General features: G+C 48.7%; 1 protein-coding gene across 1 annotated transcript in view; it reads right to left on the bottom strand.

Annotated features, from left to right (window-relative positions):
* Nucleotides 1–24538, bottom strand: part of BLTP2 (bridge-like lipid transfer protein family member 2) — a 604102-nt gene that overhangs the window by 175093 nt on the left and 404471 nt on the right. The window contains exons 28-29 of the mRNA XM_086955158.1: nucleotides 23040–23222; nucleotides 13712–13833 (exon numbers count right to left, since the gene is read on the bottom strand). Coding sequence (XP_086811284.1) covers nucleotides 13712–13833; nucleotides 23040–23222 — 305 coding nt within the window. The remainder of the gene's footprint in view (nucleotides 1–13711; nucleotides 13834–23039; nucleotides 23223–24538) is intronic.

Raw genomic sequence — 24538 nt, 5'->3', positions numbered from 1 at the left:
CCAAACCCGCATCCTACAAGATGAATCCAACTTCTTTACTAACAAAATTCTCTCATCCATAAATAAATGTAAGGAGTTTTTTGGAATTGTCTCCGAATGATCAAATCCGGATAGAGTCCATTACCCATCACTCCCTCCCAGTCGCTCTGCGATTCACTCAACAATTTTTTCATCAATAAAATAAAGATTATCAAAGAAGGCATCCCTAAAGGTTCCCTTGAACCCAAGTTGATGCATGTAAACATGAACCCCATTACTCTTTCTTAATTTCCTGTTATCCGCAAGGACTGTCTCAAGGACCTACTGAATAAAGTAAAATCAGGGTCACCTAACGATATTTGTCCACCAAAGATTTGAAAAACAGTATTCTCAAATTTCCCTGACCTAGTCCTCGCACTCTTCTATCACTATATCAGCACAGGCGCAGTAGCCAGCACATTCAAAGAAGCCATTGTGGTAGCCATACACAAAACAATATGAGAGGACGCACTAATACTGAAAAACCACTGCCCTATATCCCTGTTGTCATTTTTGGCTAAGGTATCAGAGGGGCACGTGGCAAAAAATATTTGCGCCTTCTTAGACAAAACCATATTCTTGAACCCCTGTGAAGCAGACTTTCGCCCAGCTCACTCAACAGTAGCAGTCATCCTTTCTGTAGCAGATGACCTGCGGAAAGAATACGATAAATGGGTCACTTAGGTACAGGTCCTCCTGTACCTGTCCGCGGCCTCTGACATGGTGGACCATAACAATGTCAAAGCTGCAGGACTTTGAGGCACAGCATTGGACTGATCATCTCCCTTTTAAACAAAATGCACCCAGTCCGTCCCACCTAACCCCTTTTAACTCTTCTTAGGTCCTGCTGGACTGGGGAGTACCGCATGGCTCGTACCTTTCTCCTCACCTCTTCAACCTCTAGATCCGCCCACTAACCCACTCTCTCAAAGACAGGAAGTGTATGAACTACAACTATGTGGACACACAGTTATTGTTCAGAATTGATAACTACCAAGAATCCAAGGAATTATTTCAAACCACAATGCTGTTTATCCAAGATTGAATTAACAGCAGTCACCTCAAACTAAACTCAGATAAAACCATAATAGACTCTTCTAAAAGTAAGCTTGATTACTGGACAGCATCATTCTGGCCCTCTGAGATGGGAATCCCCCAATCCCAAAATATCAGTAGAGAGTCTCGGAGTGATTACTGATGAGTAACTATGAAGCCATAAATCTCTTCATCCTTCTTTATGCTCTGGAAAATCAGCAAAATGTCAAAATTCCTGAGCCCAGAGGGCCTTTAAGCTGTTATTGCACTTGTAATCAAGGATAGATTATGCAAATTCCCCAAACATTGGTCTCGATAAATGCCTCAATTATTGATATCTGGAGATCACAACGTTCCAAAATTGCAAAAGTGTACTGGCTGCCTTAAAAGAAGTTGCAGCCATTAAACTAATTCTTCGACCCAGATAGTCTACTCACCTACTATCCCTGTCTGGAGGACCAGAGGATGTGTAATGAGATTCTGAGATCCTCTCTGAGCATCTAAAGTTATAACTGAATCCAGAGGGGCGTTGCCAAGCTGCCAACCAAAATGGCAGCGTAGCTCTGCAGTCCCGGCTATCTCCCCACAATCTTAGTCAGGCATGGGACACAATCAACGTATGCACAGAGGAGCCGATGCAATAGCGGGCTGTGGCACTGGCGGAACCCTGCAAAAACATCATGAGAGTTGATGTAATCGCCATCAGCCCCGGAGGAAAGGAGAGGGTGCACCAGCCCGGAGCGAGAACTCTGCAGGGCTGAGAGATGACACGCTTGAGGAGGGGCCCAACACCCGGCTCGAGCGGTAACGGACTGGCTGTGACGAAGTGAGACCCACCTGACTGCTGGAGCCGGACATTCGTGAACACAAGGCACCGGGGGAAGACGTGACAAGCATGCGCTGCCGACATAAACGGGCCCAGGCTGCGCCCCAACAAGCCCCTGCATCAGGTAAGGTTGGCACACTCTACCAGCAGATGCCCTGTTGCAACAGGGGCCACGGGTGAGCCTGGGCCATGGGGATGGCAATTGAGCCGTGTTGGGCCAGCCTGGGTCTGAGCAGGCCTGCCTTGTCATTTTCCTTCCCGCCCCTTTATGTGCCTCGGCCTCTTTCTTGTGCCAGCCCATCGATAATGAAGAACCAACCTGTGTGAGTGGGAGCCTGAGGCGATTGCGACCCTGGGCCAGAGGACCACAGTAGTACTAACTGCCATATAGCCACCCTCTTGCTTGTTGCCCATTACCTGGAGGCAGCAGAGACACTGGCACCCTGGGTGGCGGGAGTGACTAACCATGCGAGGACTACACGAGCGGTCCTTGATGCAGCAGCTGCATAAGGGGTGCCGTGGGGAAGCTACCTACTGGTGAGACTGCTGAATTTGACAGGGCCTCGCCGATCGGCTATACATCGCATTTACGGTTTGTTCCCCCCCCGCCCCTCCACACACACACACCTCCCCCGCTGCTCCTCGACTGACCCTTCCCCCATTAGCAAAAACACAGGCATTCCGACAAAGGCTGCAGGGCCTTGACAGGGTTGCAGGCCCCATCCCGCTCAGAACACCACTGACAGGACATGGTCCATGTGGTCCCAAAACAGGGCAGACTGACCTTTGATAAAAACTAAGCGTGCTGGAGAGGGACCCAGACCCGAAATAGTGGGGGGTGGAAACCTACCGGACACCCACGCGGCAGTGGCCTGGGCGGAGGCCCTATGGTGGAGCTTTGAGCGGGCTTCAAGGGCCTGGACACTCGTTTTGACGCATTGGACAAACACCTAGACTCGATGGGGGCACGCCTGGACTGGCATGAGTGACGGCTTGACACAGTGAAGGGAAGGATTTCGGATCTAGAGGACGAATCAGCCAGATGACTAAAAGGTTGTAATGCATGGAAAAACTCCTAAAGACGGCTGCAATGAAAAACGAGGACTTGGAAGCCAGACATAGATGCAACAACATCGGCATTCTGGAATTTGCAAACACGGGCCAACTAAATGGATTGGTAGAGCAGCTTTTGACCAACGTATTTGGCCGGGAATCCTTCACACCCACGTTTGTGGCTGACAGGGCTCATCGCACATTGGGGCCGCGCCTAAACCTGGGCTGCACTCCGCCCTTACTAATTGCCCGGCTGCTTAATTTACAGGACAGAGACGCTGCACTGCGCCTGGCGAGAGAAAAGGACCCCCTCAACTGGGAAGAGTCATCCATCTCTCTTTATCCGGACTGTAGGAGAGTAGGGTCTGCAATCCTATGATCACCGCAGATTTTTGCTTTTTGCTTCACTGGTTTACGACTTCCCTGGCTGTGGGCCTGCTAATCAGACCCACAGCCTAGCTGTTCTCTCTCTAAATTGACATGTGTACCTTAGGTGCATTTACCAATTGGTACTGGGCCACCTTATCAGACCCTGTACCCAAGGCATAGGTGTACCCAGGGCCTACCATGGGCTGCAGCATGTATTATGCCACCCCTGGCTGGCCACCTAAATCTGACACAACTGGCTGCACGACAGCTGGGGCAAGGTGGTATAATCTTTAGATATAGTATACCTAAATCTAACCCTAAAATAGACACATGTATTCCTATCAGTCACTCCTATGGCAGGCCTTAACAATCCTGAAGGCAGAGTGCTTGGAATTATGTGAGATGGTGCTCTGGCATGAGCTGAGCCCGTCTGCAGCTTGCGGAACCAAGTCCTAATAGCTGTTCTATGATAACGCGTACCATATACTCTTAAGTGCATTATAATCCTCGTGGTTATTTGCTATCTTTGGTATCGCTTTATCGAAACATGTCGAGTAAGGTGTCATAAGAATTGGAATACTAACCCCTCGCCAATTCTGCAGACAGGGTTAGCATTCCACCCTTCTAGAGGGACACGACATGTATGTAACTGTGAACCCCGGTTAAAGTTAACTCGAGCCTCGGCATCACAAAATGGATGCTGCCACCACAGATACAAGTCTGACCTCCTGCTGCTGGGAGTCTTTCCAGCGAGGAGAGCTTGGACAAAGGGTTTCCTGTCAGGGGCGGTGCTAGCACCATCCCAGACAGGGTTTTGTGTATCCTAGGTAGGCAGGGCTGAATAGGAAGGTGACTGCAAGTGGCACCCCGGTGCTCACTATGCATCTGCCGGCTTGAACCAGTTCCAGGGGCACACCAGCCCCTGAGCTGGGGAAAGTCCGGACAGGGGAGAGGGGTGTAACCACCCCCCTTCCTGGTCCCACCCATGGGCAGGACCTAGTCGCGTGCCAGCCCCTTTCTTTAGAATAAAGGTAGGAGCGGGGACCCTTCCAAATTAGATCATCTTTGAATCCTGAAACTACTTTCTACGAAAGGAACTCAAGACTTCTTCTCAAGATTTCTCCCTTGTGACTAAGGAGTAGTCACCCTGCAGCAGCAGGCACCAACTAAGTATCTTGCGGTTTGCTGAAACGTCCTTCCTCCGGAACCAGACCGACCAGCACGATGAGACCCGGACTCCCTGCCCTCTCTGACCTCTACCTGCCTCTACAGCACAGCTGAGAACCGTGGGTGCGACGAGACCAGAGGAACCGGTGACCATCAGAACCAGCACGACACTGATCCAGCACGACCGCCGAGGGACCCTCGAGTGGGTGCACTGGGGTAAGAGAAGCCCCAACCCCAAGCAGCACGAGCACCGAAGTCCAGCCCCCCCAGCATCCACCAGATCTGCGTGGGGCCCTTTTGCTTCTGTGTCGCTTGCCACCTTGTCCGGTCACTTGCCCGTTGGCTAGTGACCCTCCCGACGACGTCCTACGTTTGTTTCAACACTGGTCTAGCTCCTCTAGACTAGCCCTCGCTCCCCTCCAACAGAGGAGCACCCCGGACCCTCCGGGTCCACTCCAGACGCCATTTTGAGTCCACCGTGTGGGCTTGCATTTGCCAAGAGTTGTTGTCCAAATCCTGGGTCCAGCATCGCCGACAGCAGATACCTTCGTGGGACAGCTCGCACCTCCATCCTGGTCGCCGACAACGCCTCCTGGTCCGAGAGACTGCAGAGCCCAGCGTCGCCCACTCACCTGGTCGAGGAGACCTTGCCCGGTGCCATCCTGGTGCCCACCTAATCACTGGCTAGTGATTCAGAACTCGGTCCCCTCTGCTTACAGGTAATCCTCTTCACTGATCCAGTCCTTGGATCAGCCCGGAACATCTTCACTGGTCGCCTGCAACTTCAGGCTCCTGGTTCGTCAACGAGGATTCCCGACGACACTTGAACCCTATGCAGCCGCAGCCCCTGGGCTAGGTAAACCGAGTACCGCGGTGCTCCAGCGTAGATCCACTCTCTAAGTGTCTAGATCCACTTTCGTTTTTGACCTACCTAGTCGGGTTCGCCCGAGAACACTAACTTTGCATTTGCTAGCATCCATAGACTTTGTCCCGCATTGCACGTGAGAGTTTCCACTCTGCACCCGGCGCCCCTAGGCCTCCTGCTTCTAATCTAAGGGTTCAGCATTGTAGGCCTAGCGATTCTAAAGTCTCTGAGAACTGTTACTTACCTGCTAGTAATTCGCATTCCACTTCCATAGTATATGGTTTTTTGTGTCCCTTGGGCACTTGCGTAAATTGTGGGACTTGTAGTATTTCTTTAAGAGTTTTGTATTGTGCTTAGCACCCTGTCCTCATAAAGAGTCCAGGGTTGTTGTGTTATAAATAAATATCCTTTATTTTCATAACAACTTCTGTGGTGTCCTTTCACTTGGTGTTAAAGGGGTATATGTGATGGTATAACAGCTGGCTTAACACGCCCTCTAGAGTTTAGCCTAAAGACTGCTCTTGTCCATGTTACTAGGATAGCTGTTCTATAAGGTTGACTTACAACCAATCATCAATAAGGGTCGTTTGGACTGATACATAGTGATCACTAGAATAGTGAGCACTGCATATCAGGCCAACTTCTCACACAGACTTCACTGGCATGGTCCAGGATGCCAGCCCAAAAAACACTGAAGTTAAAACTACGCTTCACAACTTGGGCCTTAAATATGGGATGCTATACTCAGTGCGCCTACGGGTAGAGATCAATGGCAGGTCACAACTTTTTGAAACCCCAAACGCAGTGCAGGAATTGTTTGTGAACTTTTTACGGAGCGCTTGGATCACGCCAAACCACTTCTTCTGAACGATCACCTCCTAACTCCAACTCTGCCCCAGTGTGGACGTTTTTTCTGCAAGCGTAACACTTTCCCTCTGCCCAGCTCAGCGGTCACACCATGGTAGTGAACTACACGGGATCATGAATGGGCATGATCTCTCCTAGGCCATCTAAGCCTAATGACCTACTGCATGGCATGAAGCATTGTTCATTAGCATTGTTTTCCTTCACAGGGAGCGGGTAGCCAGAGTACATTCACACCTCACTGTTTGGTGTTTGTACATGTTGCTAAAGTTTTGAAATATAGCAATGATGTTGGGAATGGGATTTCCCCGTAGTATAGGGAATGGGTGGGGGGCTTGGGGGCTGCTTTCAGTTTGGGATTGTTTTACAGTCGATTTTTAGCCAGAATGTTGTTGGTACCGAACAGATGTTCTTAGAAATGCCCATCTTATATTCCCTAGCACAGTGTTGATGGTACATGACAGGTTCCACCTCTTCGCAGATGTTACACTAGTGACATGGAACATACGAAGGCTGAACAACCAGCGCAGGGGCAAGCAGGTAATATACTATTTACAGAGGCACCAAGTAGACATTGCCTTTTTACATGAAACATATCTGTCCCGCACATCACCCAACACCTTTGCCGCGGCATGAGGTCCCCATTGGTACTTTGCAGGTTACAACACGTATGCCAGTGGGGGTCTCTATACTGGTTCATAAGTGTTTATCTTTCCAGATGACAGTGGTGTGGGTGGATGCGGAAGGTCGCTACCTGCTGGCGAAAGGTTGTTTATTAGGGTACACTTCTAGATGATGTATACGCCCCAAACACTGACAGCCTGGAGTTTTACCTGGACCTACTGGTCCAAATTGACCAAATCGAGGCAGACCATGTCTACATAGGGGCTGACCTTAACCTTCTGCTTGATCCCTAACACAACAGTACAGTGAGTACTCCTGACACCAAACCAAGATCCAGAATAGCACTAGCAGAACTAAGTGGAACATATCAATTAACAGATGATTGGCGCCACCAGCATCCCACGCAGGCAGTCTATAACATTACTCAGCACAACATGACGCATGGAATTGCTTGAATTACTTGCTCCTGGCACCCAGCCTGACACAGTGGATTGACTTCATACAACATCTGCAGCACACCCTGTCTGATCCCTCAGCGGTGATCTTGCAGTTCCATATCCCCAGGGCGGGTGGGGTGGAGTGACAGTGGAGATTTCCTGTGACAGCCCTCTGCGATGACCTATTCCGATTCGAACTACGATCGACAATAGTGGAACATTTTGAGATTCACAAAGGGACAGTGAAATCCTGGGGTACATTGTGGGAGGCCATTAAGGCCTACATAAAAGAGGTCTGTATATCTAAACATGCGGGAATCCTTAAAGACATACGTTGCACGCTATTCCAATTAGAAAAACAATTATTGTGGGCAGACTAGGCCCAAACAAAGCAAGACCAAGCCAGGCCGCGCTACTGGCAGATTTTCATGAAGCTGTGAAGTGCAGTATTTGTTTAAGTACGCTGTGGCCCGACAATACGGGGAGGGGGAGAGGCCGGGATGCACACTAGTGCGACTGCTGCAACCCCATAGGTGCCAGTCCTACATATCGGCTCTCCAACTTTCAGATGGCACCTACACTTCTGACACTCTTGGCATTCAAGACTAAGTACTTCCCTCTTACAATGACTTGTAGACAGATGTCACGGGTCGTGGCAGATGTATCGGACAGCAGCCATTCTTTAGACGAGGTAGCCATGGTGTGGTTAAGCTTGGCACATCAACAATTCCTCGGAGAACCCTTTACAGATGAGGAAATAATACAGGCAATAGAAGCCATGGAAGGGCCAAAGGACCTGGTCTTTAAGGACTCTCGGGTTGCTTTTACAAAGCGTATAAGCACCTACTTGCCCCATATCTCTTAGAGTTCTAGCAGGAGGAGACGGAGGACGGTATCCTGTCACCTACTCTCTGTGAATCAGTGATAATATTTCTCCACAAACCTGGAAAAGACCTATTGCGATGCGGCTCCTTTCGACCGCTTTAATTGCTAAACTTCAATAAAATCTTGGCCTAAATGCTTCTATCAGGCCTTCTCTCTTACTAGACCAGATAATATCTCCAGCCCAATCCAGATTTGTCCATTATAAAATCAGCTGCCAAAAACCTGCGCGCACTCTTTGCGGTCCTTCGTAGAATTTCACCCACTGTCCTGGCTGCAGCAGTGCTGAATGCTGAAAAAACATTTGATCAGTTGGAGTCACCGTTCCTGCGGGCCATGCTGTGCAGAATGGGGCTTCAGCTAGGATTCACTGCCCTTATTAACGGATTATCCACAAAGCTCACAGCAAGCATTCACTTATATAGAATGCTGACATTTCTTTCTTTCCTATGCGGGGAACACAGCAGGGATGCCCGTTATCTCTTCTGGTGCTTCACTTACAGGAGCAACACCTTCACAGAGGTCTGCAGTTCAAAACTGGCCCGCTCCTAATCACGCTTTATAAGGATGACATTATTCCCCAAATGTTTTACTAGAGGTAAAGTGGCAGCTTCCTGCGGCCGCGACGAACAGTCTCCGCAGGACATGCAGCATTTCAGGTTTCTATGTAAATGTTATGATTTTCCTTGTAAACAATACTTGCTCCCAATTTTAAAAAGATTGAATTTTAGAGAGGCTCGTCCAGCACTAGTGGACCTGCAATTACTGAAAGAGGACTGTTTATTTTTTATAGTGGGTTTTTTAAAAGCTTGTGTTAATTCCAGAAACTATATGGATCAATAATATATGTTTTCCTCATGTTTTTAACTTATTTACTAACATATATTAAGTTTTATTGCTATTTTAACTTAAGCACTGCCATTTAAATTGTGATTGTGTAGTGTAACTTTTAAAGTTTGAACAACAAACTGAATAAAGTTTTATTGAATTGAATTGATGACATTATTCTCTACATACGGCACCCAAACGAGAATCTAGGCCCGCGCTGAGAGAAATAATCCAATATGGTGCCTTATCTAGGGTGCATATACGCTGGGAAAAATCTGAGATTTTTCCTCCGACATCTGCTCTCTGTAGCATGGATAGTGAATTCCCACTAGTGTTGTGTGAAGACTCTGTCAAATATCTAGGGATATTTATCCATGGAGAATCGGACCAAATAATATGGCTCAACTGTGGGCCAGTGCTGGAAAAACTGTCTGTTCGGATTGAGCGTAAGTTGAGGCTGCCCCTGACTAAGGCAGGCTGCATAGCCATTGTTAAAATAGAGGCGCTGCCTCAATTCTTGTACTTGTTCCAAAATATCCAGATCCCATTGACTAACGTATTTTAATGCAACACTTCATACACTGTTATTACGATTTATATGGGGTGGAAAACAACCAAAAATCAGCTGGGACGCTTTGACTCTACCATATGAGCGCGGAGGCTTTGAGTTTCCAGTAGCCCAGTGTAGTTTCGATCGACACTGGTACCACCCAGACGCCAGGATACCGTACTTCAAACTAAAGCAGCTCTCAAGGACCCCATCCCGCTGGCTGCAATGTTGCCCGCGGGACTGCCGCACGACCCGCACGACATCCAGACGGTTTTCATGACCAGCTGGGCCTGGATTTGGGCTACAGTGGGTCATTTATTGTACTCCTCTGATCTCCCCTTAGCTGTGAATACTTGACTACCCATCACGCAGGAATCCCTTTTAAGGCGCACCCATTCGACCTACTCCTAGAACACCATTGGAGACCTATTCCCTGATGGGCATGTATTTTCTGGACAGAGTGTCATGTGGCCTGGTTTTACCTATGCACTGTGTTATGTTAGCATGAGCTTATTAGAAGTTTAAATGCCATTTTCCTTTTCTGCAGACTCTGCACACAACACGTTTTGTTAATAAAGCTGTTCCCCTAGTTGAATATTTTGCTTCACACGAGAATAATATGTTTGCTTATAATATCAGCATTGCTTGGTAAGCTATGTCTGTACAGTGAGTGCCAAGGCCTTCAAGGTTATTTTAACACAGCGCTTGTTGTTCAGTTTGATCAGCGCACTGGCTAGACATAATACATATTCAGCTGTGGCCAACTTTGGGTTTTAGGCGCGATTAATAATGCACTGCACAGAGCATGAGTTACACACTTGATGAATATTCGCATGCAGAGAGTTGGTGCAGGAGATGATGTGATCCATTTCTGCTGAACCCAAAGGTATGGGTCCGCCCTTCGAAACCCAGAGAGAATAAATATAAATATCGTTCTGGATTGATATGTTAGTATAACGAAAGAGTGTTCATGTGTTCATGCCTGAGGTGTTCTAAGTCCATGTTCTGGGTTGTCTAAACCATTGGGGGTCGGTAAGAACCAATGAGACACTGATTGCTAGTCTGGTAGGGGATTTTGGATACTAAGGTGAGTTTTGGCACACCCTAATTCACTGAGGTTCTAAGTCTCTATGCACAGTTCTGTGTAGGAGCAGAATCCCTGCTACATGGCGCCCGATCGTTGGTGGTCTTATTACATGACACTTGAGTAGTACTAATATCAATCCTTAACACCCTTTGCTATTGTTTCCGGAAAACAGTGGTGTGGGAAAAACCTACCTATACTCACATAGGTCTTTTCAAGCTTGAATCTTTTGAAACGGTTTCCTTGAATTACTACCCAGTTATGCTACGTACTTTTTATTGTACCTTTTTCCTTTCTGTGTCACTATGGCCGCGGTGGACATTCCGCAACATAGTCGCATTGCAGGGCGCATTCACTTGCAGAAATATAATTTCACTGTGGATGGCATGGCCGTGATTATGGTAGTGAGTGACGAGGTGACTTACCCTTTCGAAATGTTTTACTCTTGGGCGACCTTCCCGGCAGTAAACACAAATACTACTGTGTTTGACACGTACACTCCCACTGCCGTGCCTCTGGAATATGCTCCATATAGGACAGAGGAAGTTCCGATTAACGCTTGGCAGCACCGAATTTGGTTTAATGGCGTCCTACCCCACACTTTGCCAGCACCGAGGTTAGGTCCTTTGTCCATTCCAGGCGCGACTTGGCCTGTTTTGGCTGGATTTACACCTCATCCTCAGCACGGGGCGTGTACCCTTGCTGAAATAAGACGACTACATGTAGTCGCAATTAGCGGAATTAGGTCGTTAGTGCAATACATTACCTGAAGTCTTCCGGGCGGGGCCCCGGGTGGTGCGGCGCTTCCTGCCGGACAGGGCGGAATGAAGCTTAATCATGTGATGGTCAACACTGTGATGGGCAAGCGCCCCCAGAATAAGAATGATTTTCCTTTCTGGCTTGCCGAGAAGTTTGACCAGCTGGAAGTCGTATTTCCTAACACGACTCCAGGTGAAAGACACAGGATCCCTGCTACATGGCGCCCGATCGTCGGTGGTCTTATTACATGACACTTGAGTAGTACTTATATCAATCCTCAACACCCTTCGCTATTGTTTCCGGACAACAGTGTTGTCGGAAAAACCTACCTATACTCACATAGGTCTTTTAAAGCTTGAATCTTTCGAAACTTTTCCTTGAATTACTACCCAGTTGTGCTACGTACTTTTTATTGTACCTTTTTCCTTTCTGTGTCACTATGGCCGCGGTGGACATTCCGCAACATAGTCGCATTGCAGGGCGCATTCACTTGCAGAAATATAATTTCACTGTGAATGGCATGGCCGTGATTATGGAAGTGAGTGACGAGGTGACTTACCCTTTCGAAATGTTTTACTCTTGGGCGACCTGGCCATAGCGCTCATGCTCGCTAAAAAGAAAGTGGCCGGAAACTAGGAAAGCAGGCACCCACCTGGGCAAAAGGCATGGATTACAGCCTAGTACATGGCAACACAAATAGCAAACTCTACGCACATTTACAGACACCAACATCTAGGCCACGAGACATATGGCAGCCGCTACGTACACTCATACCTACTTGAACTAACGGAACCAAGTGACTCACAACCTGAACAATACTGTATGATCGCAGAGTCCAAGATGGCTTAGTGTAGACATAGCCCACACTGCTGAGAAGAAAGCAACCCCTTTCGGCCTTAGGGGATTTGGTCTCTCACGCTATATACCAGAATCTGCTGATGCTGTTAAGGTACCACTGTATGTAAATGTGGATGGAATGCAACAACCAGCATTTGACAAATGTTTGATAAGCATGTATGGTACCTAAAATAGAAAATAAAGTTTAAAGAAAAAGGTTATCACTAAATCCAGCTTTGGATGGCCAGTCAGACAAGCTGGAGCTGTACCTGGGGCTTTGTACTTTTTCTCCAGACTCGTTATTACAGCTGGAACAGTAGCAGGTGTCTGCATTACCTTTAGCCCTTCTGGCTAGACAAAATCCTGGATTGTTGGATTTCATAGACTTTTGAGGCTTAAAAATCAAAAAGGAAGCATTGAGGTTCCATTTATGTCAATGACAGGTTGAAGTTCTTGGCAGCCCTTTCCATTAAGGAATGGGTACAGGATAGGTCATCAGACGAATCCAGAGGCTTGGGCAGGTTATTTATTACCTTCACTTAGAATGATGTAATCTTCTCCATCATTAATAGAACCATCAACTGATGGGGTGAAAGAAAGGAACTGACGTCAGCGCACAGGAGTGGTGCCTATAATGGCCCCTAAATATTTCCGTAGTACAACTACATCAGTGCGGAGCCGCATGGTATCATCCACTTGCGTGAAGATGAACTGCTGAAAAAGTCTCTATCAGAATGCATGCATAAGCACTTAAAGACCAGACTGATGAACCAATACTTGTTTCAAAGTAGAAATATTATTTGTCTACATTTCATTTGGAAAACAGTCCCTAATCTTGCGTCCATTCTTCAGCATGTATTAGCATATAATAAAGGGTCATCCTGCTGTCTTTACAAAGAGACCCAAATTGTTCTATTTTTGCAAACAAAGGTATGTTTTTATATTGGACTCAATGTCATTAATTCATAGTGTTTTCTTAGAGCACTTGCCTTAATAGTAAAGGCTTTGCGTTAATGAACTATAAATGTACAATTCTTACCATCTTACACACATGGATATTTACCCTGCCAGTAGACAATCCTCTTTCCCTGTGATACTGTAAACTGGCAGCCGAAGGATTTGGGTTGGAGACGGTTGGGCTTACTTGTCTAATTGAGAATGTAGAAATGAAAACTGGTGTCCTTGAACTAAAACAATAGGCCCTGGGCATTGGCAACAGGAATAGCATTTTTCGGATCATGTGGGAACCAGTGTGTGTTTAAGGGAATGCAACTCTTAGAACACATGCACCCAGTGGCCCAACCCTTATCTGTTGTTTTAGAAGCTATGTTGAGGTGCCCTACCCTGAGACTCGTCCCATTCCATGAATCTGAAGAAAATAGGGAGAGGATGTACCAGTGTGTCATATACCGTAGTACTTGTGCAGCATGAAGTGCAAGCATGCTAGATTCAAAGCACCATGCAGTGAAGCAGGAAGCAATATGAAATCTAGATTTCCATGCTTTCCACTTACCTTGCGTTTGGGCTCCACATGCAACAGGAGGTTGTTCACAATATCCAGGATCATGGCGTACTGAGCGGGGTTTGTAGAAATCTCCAGGTCATGGTGAATAAGTGTGAAAGTGTCAGCAGCACCTGTGAAATAAAATTGTGCTCTATGAAATTTTTAATGACACAGTCACAATGGCAATATCCAGCATTGGCTAATTCTTCACTGGATAAAGCATTCAACAACTATATGGCATTCAACATATTTCTTTCACATTCCCAGATATTCACTGATTGTTCCCTCACTGAGATCACATGTTTATAGCCCGCGCCTCACTGATATCCCTTGTTCATCTCCAGCCTTTTCTCAAAAATACTTGTGTTCCTGTCCCGACCTTTACCCTACTAACAAACATTGTGCCTTTTCTGGTATTTTTAATTCTGTGTAGATTACTTACCTCTCACTGAGATTTCCTGTACATCCCCAGCCACTGAGCTACCTTCTGCATTCCCTCCAGATTCTGTATGCCTTTCTAGCCTCTCACCAAGATTTTGCATACAATCTTATCAAATTTTTTTTAGGTCTCGGCTAAAAGACGCGCGTAAGCGCGTCTCCGCCGAGATCTTATGTCACCGAGCGTGCTTCCCAGGAGACAGTCCTGGCCGCGCGCATTTCCTGTTGAGGCGATTGCCGCGGGCCGCGCGCTCAGCCACTGTCTCCTGAGAAGCTTCAAACACGCCTGCGCATACACGCATACACACACGCATGCACACAGACACACACATCCCCACCAATACGGGAGCCGCCCGCTCGCCCCCACCCCGCCCCCCCGCCGACAGATGCGCACCTTTTAAAAACTCTCCAGCAACGGGCCCCTTATGCCGTTACTACTCCGGTGATCAACCATTTTTCAGCGCTCCCCACTCTTCACATCGCTGATGTTCCTCAATTGCCCACTATCCCGGCACTCTCGCCCCCCCTTCGCATGCCTCCCAGTGCCTCGTCCGCTCTCTCCTTTGCCCACGATACTGCACCCACCCCTCCCCCACCTCGCCTCACACTCTACGCCGCACCTCTTCTGACAATTCCCCCAGCGCCCACGCACGCACATACATAGACACACACCCCCGGACACACACACACACACACACACATACACGCGCGCACAAGCACACACACACGTGCACCAAGGCCCCCCATCGCACACATACATATACACACACAAGCGCACCCCCCCCTCTACAAGTAAGGGCACTTACCGCCACTCCGGAGATCTGCAGCCTCAACCACTGCTCCTCGGGCCAGACACTCGTGGGTGCAGGCTTCGCGCACAAGGCGGAAGTCCCGCCCCCACCATAGCTTTCGTTTTCAGGAGTGCGCGCGCCGTAGCGAACAATAGTAAGACTTTCATTCTCAGCCAGCCCATCATAGGAGGGTCACGCAGAAGGGGGCGTGCTTTGTGCTTCCTCCACAGCCCCGCAGAGGAAATAAACACGGGGCCAGCCGCGTAGCTAGGGGGGGGGGGGGGGGGGGCGGGCTCATCGTCTCGTCATTTAATGGTACAAGTATCTTATTCAGGACTCGTCCAGCTTGTTAGTCTGTACCGGGGGACCTCACTTGGGTTTCATCATGGGGAAAGGTTAAGTAACTGCGTATCAGGAGCAGATCGTTCGCGTGATGACTGGCAGACCGTGTAAGTGCACAACGTACACCTATCTAGCAGGATGGACCAGCCGCCGCCCCACAGAAGATGCCGGTGGTTAGGAGTGTTTATAGCAGCCACTGTGGCGTATTAATTATCTGAGGTGTGGTCCCCTTGGTTGGGCTGTTCCAGCAGAATCAGGCAGTCCCAGAAGTTATCCCCATGCTAGGAGCCGATAGTGTAGCAGGTGCCCAGCATCCGGTGGAACCACCCTCTGTGTTTTGTAAATGACTGTGATTCACAATGGTTTGGCCTTGGCAGTAGTTGGGCATTGGGTACTTTACTGGTCCGGAGCTTGCCCCCGGCATAGGGGCGGTGATCACTAGTTCCAAGTCTCAAGGCTGCGAGATCGTCGAGGCTCCAGCCCCAGTGTAGCACTGATTCCCAACTCTCACAATGTTGGCTCAGTCCCGAGGTTTTTTGTAATAAGTGGGGTGGGACACCAAAGCCACCGGTCCCCAGTTGGCGGTGCTTGTTAATGTGGAGCACTTTGTCTAATACTGTCTGTGTCCGCCTTGGTTTTATCTCGCCTGGAAAGCGCCTTGCAAGAGGTCTGCCCGGTCCCTGAACCCGTGTGGGCCTCCAGTTCAGTGGGTGGCAGCCGGGTCGCACTGCTGCCCAGGGTAAAGGGTGGGTTGATCGGGGAGGGGTGAATGCGATTCCTTACCCCTATTACGGTGGCTGCTTTGTCTTGGTGGTGCAGGGTTCGCCACGCCGCTCCGAAGTCAGGTGGGAAGGAGAGGGGGCACCCGATGACGGGAGCCAGGCAGGTCTTCGTCCCTCCTGGAGCCGCCGGCTTTGTTTGTGGACCACCTCAGATCAGTGGCCTCCGGGTAAGGTATATAGGGAGCGGCGGTATCAATTGGAGTCACTCCTGCGAGCAGCTTGTCCTATTTCCTCCCGTGGATCTACACTTGGGCGAGGTGTGTATTCTAGTGCGCCTACTTCCACCGTGTCTCGCTTTGGCCTTACCTCGGAGTGCGCCGTGATTAGGAGAGGAGGCGAGGGCAAAAGCATACAATCTGCATATCATTCAGTGCGGCATGCGCTCCGCGGGTACTGCAATGATGGTAGCCTCGTCTGCAACAGAAAATATGCAGATATTTAGGGGCTTTTGTCGCGACTCTGGTGGAGCTCCTGTCTTAAGGCGCCATCTTCATCGGCGCCAAACCATGACCCCCCCTCGGTGGTGTTTCTTGTTTTAAAATACTTTTTTTCCTTCCTCGAGTGTTAACTGTTCTGACCGAATCTGGGATCTAGTGTCATTTTTCTTAAAGCATTTGCCGAGTCTTTGATGAGGCACTGTGTCACATCTCATTTGGGCTATTTCTTTTGGCCTACACTGGAATCCGGGACGCAACTTGCTGCTTGGTTTTAGGTCTTTTTAGAAAAGGGGGTGGTGATGAACAGAGTGTCTGAATTAAGCAGACCACTCTTACCCAGTCCAAAGATCAGGGCTTGATCCATCACCGTTATTTATCTCACTGCCCCATCCCAGCTCAGAACCTGGCTATATGCAAATCAGTCTGTCCCTGGCCCAGTGCATCATGGGAACAGGGCAGACTAAACTACCAAGCCAATTCTTCACCAGAAAGGAGACAAGCTACCGGGGACCGGTTTCTGGCATTTCAGCCGTCTTCGGCCCGGCTTGCTTGAATCCTGATGGAGCAGTGAGAAAGGGTGCTGTGTATTGGCAATGTTAATGACAATGCCATTTATTTGTGATTTAAAGAAAAAAAAAATGTCATGAGCAATGCCAATAGCTCTACCATTAATGATGCCGAGACCATTGCATTGCAAATGCTTGTTTCTACACTGCCACCGTTTCATCCACTTACTGAGATGATGTGTGTATTGCCAGGTCCTAGGCTGTTCCTTCTATACTTATCCTCATCCTTCTACACTTATCCTCATCCCTCTACTGACATTTTTTGTGTTTGCTGAAACATATTCTGAGCCCATCAGTGAGATTACTTGTGCACTTGCAGTCCCTGACAGGGACCCTTAGAAATATTATAATCGCTGAAATTACCCATACATTCTCAGCATAAAGATAATTGCAACATGTCTTTCTCACTTTCCTTACACTCACAGAGATACTATGTGAAATTGTAGGCATTCACTCAGACTCCATATGCCTCTCGTTTCCTAGTCATAACTATTTGTTTGCATCTTATAATGACATGATATCTTAAAGATGTAACATAAGTATAATTTGTTCCCATTGATCACGCAGAGTGGCTGTTTTATTCATTGATCTACTATTAAAAATGACTGTACTCCGGCTCTTGTTAAAATTCGGTAATGTGTCCTACCGATTTCAGCACTTTGAACAACTGTATCATCTGCTTGATTTGAAATGAAAAAAATAAAAAGTGGCAACACAAGACATAGAAAGTTGTCAAAAATTGAAGTCACTGTACAAGGTTAGCAACAGAAAATGAGAACAAGTGAAAGCAAAGAAAGTTGGTAAAATGGAGGAGCTGTTAAGGGAAAGGAGTGTAGGTCTCTGAGACAATATATACTCCTGAATATAACAGAAACGAATTTAAATTGTGGGTATTGTGACAAATGAGTGAAACTTGGATGATGTTTGCTGTCCATCATGCATTTATTTATTTGCATTGCATGGACCATACTAGGTGGTGTCTTGCAGCATGCACTGTAGTTCCTTGTTTAATGTTCTCTGATGTGGAAAGTTGGCAGACAGAAGGCCTCAGAGCAGAGTCCACTGAAACATCAATGGGAAAAGTGATACTGCTTTCAAATGACCAATGATTCATATCACCAAGAAGGTAAACAAAAACATTCGGATCTCGATAAAAGACAGGGCAGGAGATCCTGCTTGCAGGTCAGGCCGCTCTACACGCCGCACAGCACTCCTGCTGTAGTGTAGTTCCTATAATCCCAATAGGCTCAGCGCATTGGAATAATATAAACAGCAGTGTAGACGTAGGACTGAGGTCGACTAGGTCTCTACTGACTATATTAGACTTAATTAGTTTCGCAAGCTAGCTCAGAGGTCACTAGAAACTTTCTCGAATGTTCAGGAAAGAGTTAACTCTCCGGATTAGACAAGAAGGGATTAGCTTCTGACAACCGTACACACATGACAACTTTGCTCCCTCAGAATAGAGTGTATCTCTAGAGTCGTGTGAACACAATATGCAGCTATTTCACTCAGTCAATCGTGCATACTTAGTTTCACCAGAGTGCAGAGAAATAGAGAGACGGGCGTTTTTCAATAAAAAGTGTTATTTTATTGAGCAGTCTTCTTTCTCATGCAAGAGAAATGAATTGCCACAATTGCAATACTTATTATGAAGTAAAGTGCGTACAGTAAAAGTAGTATTATGAAATAATACTGTAAAAGCATAGATATGTTTTCCTAGCCATATGATACTTTAAAATAGATAAAATATATATACATATATAAAACCATTGACTAACGTACTCAACTGGTGCTTCTAACTACGCCTACCCCGATGTACCGGACCTAAGCCTAATACTTGGGAAGGAGTAAGTAAGTAGCAGTTTAAGTTAATTTGGTTAAGATTGTTTTTGCCAAGGATCTGAATCAAGAATTCTCTTCAAGGGTTTAGTCAGCTCCGTACCTTAGTAATAGAATGTGAGAGGTCTGGTATCTCTTTCTTCAGGACTCTATCTCCCAACAACCCGCAAGGGTGACTCGGGAACACCGGAGCTGGATTTTCTCGGCGTGAGAAAAAGTAGCTTCTCCAGCGCATCAAAGGGGAAGGGCGGCTTCCGTGGGCTCTCGCATCAGCTGGGCTCTCGGGCAAGTAGATAGCCGCTCTGCTCCAAACCACTGTGTGTTTGCTTAAGGCAACTGTTGGTATTTTATAACTGAAAGGTGCCGGGTTTGACATAAGGTTGGACATAAGACGTCACTAAGAACTAACAGTTCTTGCTGGACTCCAGGAGTTCTTGTTCAAATCAAAACAAAAGCAGGGGGGGAATTTCCCAGGCTGCTGGAGGCTTGGTTTGTTTAAAGAACGTGTTGTGCTTTCTAGGAGTCGATGGAAGTAGCCGTGCTGTGCTTTGGACTGCATGGGCTATTACTGAATATGGATATGATTCTTATGCCTTTGTAAGGATATTAATGATTATAACCGCACAAGGGCATGAATCGGGAATATCGAATTAGGGTCCTAGATAGAAATACAACACCGCTGTGTAAGTGCCTCTCCCCTGTTGCCGCTGTGAGTTCGCTGCTCCTCCCCTTCTTTCAGTGCCTGTTGTTCTCATCACTGCTGCTCACTCTTCTGTGCCCCCCTGGTATTGTGGTTTAATTAGTTTTCCTTACTTTAATATATTTTCTCCTCACTGCCTTGTTTTACTGTGAGTCCCTGACCCCCCTTTTGCCACCAGCACTCCCGCTCTGCCCCCATTCCCGCCGCTGCTTCCCTGCGGCCCGGCCCTCTCACTCGCCCATAGGCCGCCCCGCTCCCACCTCCCAGCTGCTCCTCCCTCCCTCCTACCCTTATATGGAGGCCGCTACACGGCCACGCCGCTGGCGCGCTGAAGGCGCACCTAAGGCAAGCCCGTCCTCACATGGATCGTGCCCAGCGCCAGAACCCTGGCCCCCGCAAACATAATTGCGACCGACTGCGCTATGATGCCAGCACCCTCCACGCACTCAACTCTGGACGAGAACACACCTGCTACCAGGCCATTCCGTAGCGCACCCAAGCACCCTTCACCTGCCGGAACTGCAGCTTCACCAGTGCTCGGCCCTCAAAACAACTTACCAAAAGACCCAACTACCTCAGCTGCATACTCCTCAACACCCGATCTGCCCGCAAACACGCCGTCGAACTATGGGACCTCCTCGATTCTACCTTCCCAGACATCGCCTTCCTGATGGAGACCTGGCTGAACCCCACCTCAGCTCCCGACATCGCCATAGCCATTCCGGAAGGCTACAAGATCACCTGCAGGGACCGCACCAATGGCATAGGAGAAGGAATCGCCATTGTCCACGGGAACACCATCAGAGTCTCGACCAACACCGACGACACCCTCAGCACCGCCGAACACCTGCACTTCCAGATCCACACCGACCCCAACACCACCCTCAGAGGAACCCTCATCTACAGACCCCCCGGACCCCGAACACAGTTCAGCGACTCCATCGCCGACTTCATCAGCACACACGCCCTCGCCTCCATGGACTACATCCTCCTTGGAGACCTGAACTTCCACCTCGAGAACAACAACAACACCAACTCCACCACCCTGATCGCCAACCTCGGACTCAGACAGCTCGTGACAACACCAACCCAAGCCGCCGGCCACACACTGGACCCCATCTTCACCGCAAGTCACCACGTCTCCTTCATCCACACCACCGAACCCCACTGGACCGACCACCACAGCATCAACTTCACCTTCAGGAAGCCGAGCACGCACCAACGCACCCATCTGATGCCTCGACGCTGCTGGCGCAACATCACAGAAAACCAGCTATCCACCACCCTTGTCCAGTGCCCACAGGCCGACCCCGGCGACACCGACAGGCGCAACCTTAGAGAATGGATTACCGACTGAGCCAACACCCTCGCCCCGATCAAGACTCCACCCAACAACCACACCAACAAGAAAGCCACCTGGTTCACCGAAGACCTACAGGCCTCCAAACGAACATGCCGAAAACTGGAGAAGAACTAGCTTCGTGAACAAACACCGGACAGGTACTCAGCCCACAAGAACGCCACCCGCTGACACCACCGGCTCATCAGAACCACCAAGAGGGCCTCATTTAAAGACCACCTGGAAAACAACGCACACAACAGCAAAGAGCTCTTCAACATCGTGAAGGAACTCTCCAACCCCAGCTCCAACACCAACGACATTCCGCCTTCGCAAGACCTGTGCGACGCACTGGCCACCTTCTTCCACCGAAAGATCGCCGACATCAACGACAGCTTCAATGCCACTACCGCCCCAACAACCATCGCCCCCACCACCACCACCTGCACCAACTGACTGCTCTCATGGACCAGCGTCAACTACGAGGACACCAGCGATATCATGAACACCATCCACTACGGAGCACCGCTAGACCCATGCCCTCACCACATCTTCAACAAAGCCAGCACAGCCATTGTAATCAACATCTCCTTCGAGACAGCAACATTTCAGGAAAGCTTGAAGCATGCCAAGATCAAAGCCTTACTCAAGAAACCCAAGGCGGACCCAAAGGACCTCAAGAACTTCCGACCCATCTCCCTGCTCCCTTTCCCAGCGAAGTCACCGAGAAAATCGTCAACAAACAGCTGACCCGCTTCCTTGAGGAGAACAGCATCCTGGACCCGTCCCAGTCCGAGTTCCGCAGGAACCGCAGCACCCTCCTCGCCGCCACCGATGACATCAGGACCCTGCTTGACAACGGAGAAACAGCGGCCCTCATCCTCCTGGACCTGTCAGCCGCCTTTGACGCGGTCTGCACCCGCACAATACGAACACGTCTACATGACGCCGGAATCCAAGAGAAGGCCCTGGACAGGACATCATCCTTCCTCTCAGGCAGAACTCAGAGCGTCCAACTCCCCCCTTTCGCTCCACTGCCTCTGAAATAATCTGTGGCGTACCCCAGGGCTCCTCCCTCAGCCTGACGCCGTTCAACATGTACATGGCACCGCTCGCCCACATCGCCCGACAGCACAACCTCAACATCATCTCCTACGCCGACGACACCCAACTGATCATCTCCCTCACCAAAGACCCTCACACTGCCAAAACCAACCTCCACGAAGGAATGAATGCCGTTGCCGAATTGATGAGGAACAGCCGGCTGAAGCTTAACCCGGACAAAACAGAGGTCCTCATCCTCGGTTCCATGCCCTCAGCCTGGGACAACTCCTGGTGGCCGACAACCCTAGGAACAGCCCCGACACCCACCGACCACGCACGCAACCTGGAGATCATCCTTGACTCCACCCTCTCCATGACTGAGCAGGTCAACGCCGTCTCCTTATCCTGCTTCAACACCCTCCGAATGCTCCGCAGGATCTTCAAGTGAATCCCCACTGAGACGAGAAAAACGGTCATCCAGGCCCTCGTCACCAGCAGGCTAGACTACGGAAACACCCTCTATGCAGGAACGTCGGCCAAGCTCCTAAGACGATTGCAATGCATCCAGAATACCTCAGCACGTCTGATCCTCGACATCCCCCGCTGCAGCCACATCACGCCCCACCTGAGAGACCTGCACTGGCTCCCCGTCGACAAAAGGATAACCTTCAAACTCTTCATCCACGCACACAAAGCCCTCCACAAGACCGGCCCAGCATACCTCAACAGACGACTCAACTTCTACTCCCCCACCCGCCAGCTACACTCGGACAGCCACGCCCTCGCCACCATCCCCCGCATCCGAAGAGTGACCGCCGGCGGGAGATCCTTCTCCCATCTCGCCGCTAAGACCTGGAACACCCTCCCCACCAACCTACGGCAGGACCCAAGACCTACCGGCCTTGAGAAGACTCCTCAAGACCTGGCTCTTCGACCACTAGCAGCACTCCTTCACCCCCAGCGCCTTGAGACCCTCGCGAGTATGTAGTGCGCTTTACAAACGGCATGATTGATTGATTGATTAACTTTGCAGATTCCTCTCCCCTGTGAACGTACCTTCCTGTTTTTTAAGTAGGTCTTCCTTCTCTGGCATCTCTGAGGTTTCTGGTGGGTTGATCTGAGTGGCGAACTCAGGATCGATGTCGTGGCTGTAGCTGATGTAATACATGCGACAATTGCAGCGTGAGATGATTCTCTGCACCTGTTGGGTCTGCTGGGCCTCAGCAGGTTGATTCCAATCTAAGAAAATGAAGCAAAGTTCAATAGATGGCTCTGCAGACATGGGGCACATGCGAGAAAATAACTTTCAGCAACAAAAACACAGCAAGCCTGATTTTACCTACTAGTAAATGCACTGTTAGCCTGTCCTCTCACTTCCCACTTAATGTTCTATGAGAATGCTACAAATTTTAAATCACTAAGGGGTGGGCATGTAGGAATGTGACATGTGTGGGATGGCTCATGCAGCGGGTGTACGAAGTGTAGGGGTATGTGCATTTTATGTGTGAGCGTGCATGGTGTGTATCTGTGTTGCATTTATAAGTGCGTCCTGTACCTAGTCTCCTGACCATCTGTTGGAAAGAAAACAAGATTAGTTTTAAGGTTGTGTCACACAATTACTAAGATGGCTCCTTGATCCAAGAGATAACATTTGCTTCTAGAAAATGATGTAAATTCAGCTCCAACTTCTGGTTTTGAAGCTTAGAATCCAGTTGGGGAAGTACTCTAGTAGCATGCTGTTGGACTGAATCCCCAACTGTTTACAGGGCTGAGGCCAGAGTGAGCCTGCTCCGCAGTGTAGCTTGAACGTTCATAAAAAATAAGCAGAGAGAGACATAAAGATAGGCTAGTAACAGCAAGACTGGTAAATACCCAGACCAAGGGGGAAACAACCCAGGTGAAGTAAGATGAATTTCCAGCAGATCACAAACTGCATCCCCATATGTCCAAGTCAGCCTACCTAAAGCAGCAGATTTATCTCTCCCACCCAAGCCAGATAAACTCATCAGACCTAAAGACACTAATGACGAATGGAGGGGGCAATAGTCTGACAGAAGAGGCTACGCAGCGATGTGCTGACTTTAAGTCTGAATATGGCAGAATTTGGGAACATGGCTTTCCTAATGTGACTCTGCCCTGCATTGACATAATCCAGAAGAATATTTCTTTACCCTTCATGCCCATCCTGCAAAATGCACTAAAATCTGATTTCTGCTCTCACTTCAAGATGCAGCTGCCACCAACCACTTTTTAATAGAGCAGAAACTACATCAATCCTCTCTGCCGTGAGCCAACAAAATCAGAAAACCGTTATGCTTGGGATGAAACGCAGCCCTTGTGGTGCAGCAGGCAAAGGATGACCTTTGCTACTGCGAAAAATGTGCTTAACAAAGTAACATAAACAATGAATAAATTGTAAATAGTATCATGGTTGGATCAATCACAACCATGTAACCTGTATTAATAGGTTTTCCAGCTCCTAATGTGTGCTAGGAATACTGTAAATACTCGTATACCATGAGGAAGACACTTCACCTGTCCTGGCAACGGCTCAG

The sequence above is a fragment of the Lissotriton vulgaris genome, chromosome 2_1 (assembly GCF_964263255.1).
Source record: "Lissotriton vulgaris chromosome 2_1, aLisVul1.2, whole genome shotgun sequence".
In the NCBI taxonomy this organism is placed as follows: domain Eukaryota; kingdom Metazoa; phylum Chordata; class Amphibia; order Caudata; family Salamandridae; genus Lissotriton; species Lissotriton vulgaris.
Note: the sequence above shows the minus strand (reverse complement) of the source record. Positions and strands in the feature narration are given on the sequence as shown.